Here is an 8,746-nt window from a genome sequence, read left to right as displayed (position 1 = left end):
GCTGGGGGCTGGGGATCCCTCCTAGGTGCCGGCTGCACCTGAGATGAGATCACCGAAAGCGGCCTGGGCCTCCCCGCGCTCCTCTCCGGCTCCTTCCACTGCCCGTTTGCTCCTGGGGCTCGCTCCCGTCCCTCCGCCCGCGGCTCCCACTGCCCCAGGGAAACATCCCCGGGGGAGCACAAGTGAAGCTGGGAGGGGGAGATGCTTGGGGGAGATGGAGGGGTGGCTGGGGTCACTTCTCCGGGTCCCCAGGTCCCCTAACACGCCGCATTGGGTTAGCCGGGCTCGCTGGGCACGGCTGTGGTTGTGCTGGGGCGGCGTGAAGCTCCACGCAGCCACGGTGCCAGGCTTGTGCCCACGGGAGATGGGCAAGGCTGGGCCGGGTGGGCAACGCCGGGGACCCCGGGCTCGGCCAAGGCTGTGCCAGGACCCCCTAGGGCTATGCTGGGCACGGCTGCGCCAGGATCCTGCCCRGGCTGCGCCGGGCAGACCCCGCTGAGGGCCCCCAGGGCTGTGCCAGGCGGGCTGCCAGGGACCCCAGCCGGCCAGCGCAGCGTCGGGACGCACGGGCGGGCAGGGGGCCGCCGTCGCCCTGTGCCGCAGCCCGTGCCCCGCAGCACGGCCGCTCCGTGCCCGGCGGCAGCGCCGTGTCGCCGGCTACGCGCTGCGAGCTGCCGCTTGGCATCCAGGAGTCCCCCCGCCCGGCCCGCCCTGTCCGTCCCCCCGGGCTCCGGTTTCCCTGTCGGAGGCAGATGCTTTCGCAGCCCTGTCCCTCCTCCTCCTTCTCCGGAGCAGCCTCCGCGCCGCGCTCCAGCCGCCCGCCGGAGGTGCCTGCCCAGCCCAGCCCAGCCCAGCCCAGCCGGCCGGGGTGCCCGCGGCCTGGCGCACGGAGGCAGTGGGCACGCACCGCCGGGGGCACCAGCCAGGCCCGCCGGCTGGCGAGCAGCCCCCTGCCCCGCTGTCCTCGGGGAAGCGAGGAGGGGGCTCGGAGGGGGCTTGGAGGGGGCTCAGCTCCCTTACCTGCCCCCCACCCCCGGCACAATGTTGCCCTCCTCCCGGACTCAGCTGGGGCTGTTCTTCATCCTCCTCTGCCCCGCCAACATCATCGGCCTCTGGTGGTGAGTAGGACATCCCGGGGCTGGGCGCGAGGAGGGCACGCGGGGGCCCTCGCTCTCCGGGGACAGACCTCCCGCTCCCAAGTGGCGACCGAGTCTCCTATATCCAGGGACCCCTATGGTGAGGAGCCCATGCTGGGGTAGATCCAGCTGGGGCTGGGGGGCTGTGCCCCACGCTGTCAGGGTTTGCCCCGAGCTGGGCTCACRTACGGCTAGGGACACTCAGCACATTGGAGACCGGCTGGGGGGCAAAGCTCGGGGGGGACTTGGGGAGACACACCTGGGCGCCGAGGCCGGTCCTCAGCACGGCCCCGGCAGGGTAGGGGGCAYCCAGGTCCTGCAGAGAGAGCCGCAGGCTCCGTCCCTGCACCCCGAACCCACAGCCTGGGCGGTTTGTGCACGTGTGGGGCAGGGAGGGGGAGCAGAGCCTCCAGACCCCTCCAATAAGTCAACTTTAATTAAAAGCCTGAGGGTCCCCATGGGGTCCCCTCCGGAGCGGTGCCCCTGGACGCGGCGGGGACAAAACCCCTGTTTGTAATGGTGCCTTCATCAAAGGCAGAGACGGTGCCTTGCAGGATACCGGAGGGGGTGGGGGATTCATTACAGGCGCAGAGCTGGGACCCAGCCTTGGAAAGCCCAGGTATCTGTCGAAACATGAACTATTTAAATCTATTAAGAATTTCACCCAGCCTGTCTTTATCCGGTTTTAAGTGCTTAGATTCCAGCTCCCCGGCGTGCCGTCCGGGCTATCATTCATTATCTGAGGCTATTCGTCTCCACATTGTCACACTCTTTTGACCCCTAAAATAAAGCTCTCCGTAAGCCTTTCCCCTCCCGTTCCCCCGCCTGCCCGGCAGTGATTTATTCTGCGGCTCCATCCCCTTCACGGGCTCCAGCTCTGGGGGCATGGGGCGAAGGGGAGGCCTCGGTGGACAGGAATCAGTGCCGTTACCGTCGCCTTTACATCAGCGGGGAATTTGGCCCGGCACTCCAAGCGCTGCGTTTGCTGCCAGGGAAGGGGTTAATGCGGGTCTGCGAGGGGCTCGCGCTGGTATTTCGCCAGAGGACGGGACAGCCAGAGCGTGTGCACGGTAGCACAAGCCCTGGTCGGGGCAGGCTGCGGGTGGCGGGTCCCCTTGCTCCCCGCCACACRTCTCCGGGTGCCTGCGCCGTCCCGGGGCATGGTCCCTCCTGGTGATCGACGGACTTGTGCTTTTTCCCTGGCTAATTTTCAGGCTGTCTCTTCATCTGCCTCTGTTGTCTTTGCTGTATCCTCCTCCGTAACTGCTCAGCAATCCTGCGCCCCCCAACCTCATGGCCCRCACCCCAGCATGTCCCCATGCTTGGCCAGCGCTGGGGACAGTGATATCACCCGTCCCATGGCCAGAGTGGGCAGGGATGAAACGGGAACTTGCTTTGCCTTTGATGYAGGGGTGGGTGGATGCGACCGACACGGCCAGGGTGCTGGGGCATCGCTGCCCCCCGCTCTGGGTGCTCAGAGCCTCATCTTGACACCAAACGTGGGTCACGTTGGTGCTGCGACCATGCCGTGTGTGTGCTGGCATCGCCGGCTCGGGGAGATTAGAAGGATTTGGCAGAGGAGGGCAAGGGGTCAAACTTGTTTTTTTCTTCCCTTAAAAAAGAAGAAAAGAAACCTTTAATTTAAGAATAATAACCCAGCTGCAAACAGCGTGGCTGAATGCACTCGGGCAGCGTAGTGGCTGCAGGGGAATTGCCGGCACGCACTGTCCTTTGCTCCGGAGTCTGGAGCAAGCGAGCCCGGAGGAGGCGATGTGCGATGAGGCCGGCCAGCACCGCCAAATGGACCTGCCAGGCCTCCCAGGACAGGGCACTGTTTCTGGCCCGGTGCAGAGTGATCGGCTGATTCATGAACCCRTTCCCCCTGTTTCTTAGAGCTCAGGATCTTCTGCCCCCGGCTGAGATCATCTCTCATTTCCAGGGAACTCTTCCTGTGCGGGGGAGAGAGCTCCAGGCAGTGCCTGGCCCTCCCAGCCATCTCAAGATGGGCATCTTCCCACATGCCTGCACCTGGCACCTGCCCCTCCAGCCAAGTTTGGGTGGCACCTGGCTCTGCTGGCTTTACTGTTGCTGAGAAGTGGTTTGGGATCAAGCTGTGCGTTGTATCAGGCTCCTGAGGGCCCTCGGGGCTGGTGGCATTGGTAAACTTGTTTCTTGCTGTCTCTGTCACCTATGCATGGGGACCTTGGTGTCACGCCTTCATCTCTGTCTCCATCCACCCTCCTGGGGTTGCAAGGGACTGAGGGGGGCACTGTGAGTACTTAGCCAAGGGGGTACATGCCCCCAGGTAAGAAAGGAAGGTGTTTTCCTCCCCCTACTCCACCTGCTGGTGCCTGGCGTATGCAGTGGAGGGGGACCCTGGCGCTGCCTGTCCCAGTGGGTTTTTTGAGGGTTTCCCCCCACGATGGTGACAAAGGAACTGATCTGTGAGTGGCATGGCTGGGTGACARCCACCAGCTCAGGTGCGCAGCAGGGCTTGGTCCCAGCAGGGCACGATCTCCAGCCAGGGACAGCAGGGTTCAGCCTTTCATGGGTGGTAACTGCTGGTTGGGATGCTGGTAAACAGCTGTATTTACAGAGAAAAAGAACTCTGGTTTTGGTACCATGTCAGAGGAGTGACATCATGCTTGTCTGGTGACATGGTAGCCTGAGGAAGAGCTGTCCTCAGGCTATGATGAGCAGTCCCCAGATAGGTTTCTGAAGATGCCATCACCCTCCTCCTATACCCCTAGTGCCCCTGTATTTGAGAAAAGTCAGAGGACAGGGGCACAGGCAGACACCCGGATGCTCCGTGGTGGAGGGAAGCAGCCACACTCAGCACCGAGGGGGCACATGTGCCATTCGCAGCTGCAAGCCAGTGCCAGACTGCAGGGATTAGGCCCGCCTTGCCCTCCTGGTCCCTGTAAGACCAGTTTCTTTCTCCTCCCTTCGCTGTTTCTTTGCGTTTCCCACCCGGCTCCCCAGGCAGCAGTGGTTTCTCCCCAGCCAGGGTAGGTAGGGACCACTTTGGACTCCCCATCTAGCCAGGACGGCGTAAGGACATGGGGCTGGCAAACCCAGAGTTTCAGGTTCCTTAAGGAAAAAGAAGTTGGTCCAAGGCAGGATTTCAGCAGGGTTTCAGCTGAGATGGGTTTGTGTTTGGAGTCCTGTGTGGTGGGCACAGGAGCCCAGCTCCTGCCGTGCGCACACGTGTTCCTGCTGGCACGTCCCCACCACGCTCACCTTCCCTCCCATGCTGTGCTCACATGCTGCTGGCCCAGACGTTCAGGACCGATCCCCCCACTGCCGCAGCCGGTGGGTCACACCACACGCGATCCCCTGACTCTGTCCAGGGGCTGCAAGCCTGGAGTGCAGCTCTTGCAGAAACATGGGGAACCAAGAGGGAAAGGGGAAAGCAAAGCTGGGCTTCCCCCACCGCCCGAACAGCGATCAGCTCTCCGTAATGCTGCCGTGCATGACTGAGTGCCATGGTGGTCAGGAGGTGGAAGAAAGAGCTCCAGTGTTGGAGCAAGGGAGAAGCAGTCCTGGGGGAGATGTGGTCAGCTCCAGCCGTGGATTTGACGTGGCCTGGAGGGATGGAGGATCTGCCCCAYGTCCCCTTCCTACGCATGCATGCAAGTGATGTGCATCCCCCAGCATCTCTGACCCACACTGCGTTCCCACCTGCGTTGGCAGCACCCTGCTCCTCTAGCACTCGTCCACCTCAACCTGGTCTCCATCCAGCAGGCAGGTCTTGGGAAGGACTGGGCTGCTGGCACCCATGGGCTCTCCCTCGCCGAGGAGCCAGCTGTACTACTGCTTGGGAAAGCAAAGAGACTGTGGGTGCCCCACAGCTGTGCTCCGGCTAGSCCAGCACACCCAGCGCAGGTTTCATGCGCCAGTGGACTCCCAGTCCGATCAACACCCACCGGCAACCGCAGCCCGCTGCCGAGCCTGTAAGGACAGGCTGCTGTAAAGCCCTGCCTGGCATGCCTTTGGGGTGAGTGTCGTGAGTCACCCGCCGGGCTTGCACCAGCCTCCTGCTGACCCACACGGCAGCCCGCGGCCCCCCACGGGCTGGGACCGCCTGGCTGTCCCGGGCATGCCCTCACCGTGGAGCAGCGGGCCGGGCAGGCAGGAGAGCGCCTCGCAGAGCTCGCGCCCCTGGTCTTGCTGAGCACAACTTCCACCCCTGCCAGCCAGGCATCACAKGGTCCCCTGCTCAGGCCGGAAAATTTCCCCCCGTCTCCAGCCAAAATGGCCATGGCAGGATACGGCCAATTCCGCGCCGATGTGGGAGGGTTTCCAGATGCTGCCTGTTTGGTGCTGGTCTTTGGGAAGGGCCTGGCTCTCCCTCCGGCTCAGCCAAAACACTCCTGTGTGTTCCTCCCTTGTGCCATCCCTCGTCGCTGCTCCCGGTCCCCCGACTCTCCTGTGCTGACCCTGCAGGGTGCCCAGATGYGCCCTGTGCATGCACCAAGCTCGAGGGCTCAGCCAGGCTTTGCATCAGGGGCTTGACCCCTCCAAATCCCTTCTCAGGCCTCCTTCCCACGCCAAGGGGTGCTGGGTGCTGGGCAGAGCACCCAGATATTTGCTCAGGTAAGCTTATAGGCGCACAGGGTCCTACAGCCRTACGCAGCGACTGTGCTTAGAGCAGTACGCGGGCCAGCCTTTGCGCCACTCGATTCCAGGCTCTCCCAGCAACCCAAGGAAGGACACAGCGTCCACTAGTGGCAGATAGCCCGGTTCAACCCCTTCCTTCTCATCCCAGGGTCTCCAGGGCTTGGCCCTGGAGCAGCTCAGTCTCAGCGTCACCCTGCAGCAGGCAGCTCTAGGAACCGATGCTGCGCCGTGCGAGAGCCCCTTTCCTTCRGGCAGCTTTCAGCAAATGCGTGTCCCTTTCTTGCCCCGTGCCCCTGGTGCTCCGGGGAGGGCAGGGAGCAGGGTCCCCCTGTTCTGCCCACCCCTCCATGTCCCGGGTGCTGCCGGTAGCCCAGCCCTGGCCATGCCACCCAGGCTGGTGACTTGCTGCCCCTGCGTTCCCCCTGCTCTGCTTTCAACTCCCGGCCGCCCCGGTTAGCGACGCCCCTCCGGCAGCACCCGTGCACCTCGCCAGGCGAGGGCCGGGCACCYGCCGCGCTCCGGCGGGGCCAAGGGGAGCTGCGCTGTGCCGTCGTGCCCTCCGCCTCGCCCCGTCSGCGCGTCCCGGCCAGACGGGCATGCTGCAGGTGCGGGCTGAGGGCGCCAGGGCTTTCTCTCTGCGATTTTCTTGCAGGGGTGTCGCTGGGTTTGCGGCCTGTGAGCGGCCCGAGCGCATGCCCGGCTGGCGGGCAGCATGGAGGGGGACTGCGGGGTTACCCATGCCCCAGCTGCGTCGGGGGCCGGGAGGTGCTGCGATGTCTCCCCGGGGTCTCGCGTCTCCAGGGCCCGCGTCCTGCGGCTCTCGCCTCTCCGAACGAGGGTGCAGAGGGCTCTCCGGGCTCGCGGTGGGTGGCTGTGCACCCTGGCGCTGTGCGTCCCCACCGTGAAGGCACCAGAGGCTTGCGTGGAGCCTGGCGAGCAGGGTTCGCCCGCCGTGCAGGAGAGCCCCGGCAGCAGCACGCAGCGGGCGCAGCCGCAGCCGATCCCGCAGGGTGCAGCACTACCAAAACCCTCCTTCGGGCAGCCCCAGCTGTGGGAGACAGCAGGCCTGGGAGCATGGTGATGGGCAGGGAGTCCCTTGCATCCAGGCCTCTTTCCACTGCCTCTGCTGCCCAGCCTCTGCCAGGGGCCCTGTTGCCAGTCGGGACTGAGATGCCCTCTGACTTAGCTTGCATCTCTCCTCCTCTGGAGCACACCTGCGGATGTCCCCAGGCTGCAGCTCGGCTCCGGRCCACCGCGGGACGGCTGCTGCTCCATCCCCTTGGGCTGCTTGCCCCTAAGTTTCRGGGGAAACATCATCAGCACCAAGGGAGACATTTTTCCAAGCAAGGTGCAGGAAGAACATGTTGTCCTGCCCACTAAAACCCCAAACCCTGACAGCAACCTCTTTGCTAACAGAGATTGTCGCTCTGGAGGTCGTCTCCACAAGCTGGCAGCAGGGTGAGTGGGAGAGAGACATCCCATCCGTTCGCGAAGGAGCGGGAGAAGGGAAGCAGAGCACGTAGCTGAATTGCATCTTAGCACCTCTGCCGCCAGAAGCCCAAGCAGAGGTGCGTGGGCAGCYTCCACCCGGCCGTTTCTTCCTCTTGGAGGGTTTAACACACCCCCRGAGCCAGAGGCTGTGGCTTGCAGGGGACCTGCCACTTTTCTCTTTCTCTCCTGCATGGCCCAYCCCATGCAGATCTGCTTTCCTGGCCTTGCCCAAGGTGCACGTGGCATTTGGGAAGGCCAACCATCCTCTTCCTCGCTGCGTGGCTCTGCCAGCCCCCCCAGCTGCTCCCTACGGCCCAGGACCCCAGCTGCCTCCCTTGCACCGGGACTGCTGACAGCAGCCAAAAGAAACCCTGCTCCACGCCATCCATGGTGTCCGAAAGGGCGAGGGGGATTYGTGCCAGACTCGCTCTATGATTTTGGCTGAGGACTAAGCTGGGACTTACTGGAGGCTCCGTGACCCTGAGCTGAGCCGGAAGAGGCTGCGATTACGTGTCTTACGAGCCCCCGGCTCTGTCGCAGCGGAGGAACAGCATCAGAAATGGGAGTGAATCTTGTCTCCGTACGTCGCCGGGGCCAGGACCTGGGCTGCGGCTCCAGGAGCCGACGGGCCGCGAAGAGCAGGTTGGCGAGGCTGCTGCAGGCCCTCTTCCGTGCCTCAGTTTCCCCTTTTGGCAATGGTTTTCCCTGCAAAGGGAAACGGGCAGGGTGGGGGTGATTCCGTGCTGGGTCATCGAATCCCTACAGAAAGTGGGGCTCATCGACCCRGCTGCTTTCGGGGCGAGGGAGCTGGGCCAGCGTCCCAGGGGGCTGCGCCTGCCGCAGCCCCATTTCGGAGAGCCTGGCAGCCCCGGGGGGGCCGCTGCGAGGAGCCGTGGGGTGACGGCAGCCGGGTCCCCCCCGGGGTGGGCCGAGGCGGGGGGGGCCACGCTGGCGACCCGGCTCCCCGAGCGGGGCAGGGGGAGGAGAGCCCGGCGGCCGAGGTGGGGCACCTTAATTGCAGATGCGGGAGGCCTTGGAGCAGGACAAGCTCAGGCAGATCTGGGCCCCGCGCCGGAGCCCTTGCCAAAGCAGTAGCAGTTTGGCAGCATTTTTCTTGCCCTTGTCCCCCCCCCCCAACCCTCCAAAGCAAAACAGCTCGCGGGCTCCCGGCAGCCTCCCCGCGCGAGAAAGCAGAGCCCAGCGGAAATTAATAGCGCGCCGGGCTTAGGCAGCCCGCCCCACGCCGCGCCAGCGGGGCCGCGGGCTCCGTGCGTGGCCGGGGCCGGGGCCAGGGCCGGGGCTGGTGTGGGGCCGGCCGCCCGCGGGCCCTCGGGGGCCGAGCTCTTCCCATCCTGCTGGCCCGTCTGATCCGGCGGGCCGGGGTGAGCCGCAGTTCAGCGTTTGATCCGACGGCCCCGCGGGCTCGCTCGTCGCGTTTATAAGAGTACAAAGAGTCCTCTCTTAATGAAAAGTCCCATCCCGGCTCCCCTTTTCCCCCC

The 8,746-nt window shown here is 64.7% G+C and overlaps 1 protein-coding gene across 2 annotated transcripts in view; it reads left to right on the top strand.

Moving 5' to 3' along the window:
- Nucleotides 1–799: 799 nt before the first annotated feature.
- The window catches only part of WNT6 (Wnt family member 6), a 14,870-nt gene continuing 6,923 nt past the window's right edge, over nt 800–8,746 (top strand). Inside the window, exon 1 of one of the 2 annotated variants that reach the window (XM_085310941.1) lies at nt 800–1,118. Coding sequence is in view for 1 of the 2 variants with exons in the window: in XM_085310939.1 (XP_085167065.1) it covers nt 1,042–1,118 (77 nt within the window). In the remaining variant the exon portion in view is untranslated. The remainder of the gene's footprint in view (nt 1,119–8,746) is intronic. The other variant, XM_085310939.1, reaches the window with a different exon arrangement.

The sequence above is a fragment of the Rhea americana genome, unplaced genomic scaffold (genome assembly GCF_003343005.1).
Source record: "Rhea americana isolate MKP2758 unplaced genomic scaffold, rheAme1 scaffold_33, whole genome shotgun sequence".
NCBI lineage: Eukaryota > Metazoa > Chordata > Aves > Rheiformes > Rheidae > Rhea > Rhea americana.
This window is presented reverse-complemented; position numbering and strand designations above follow the sequence as displayed.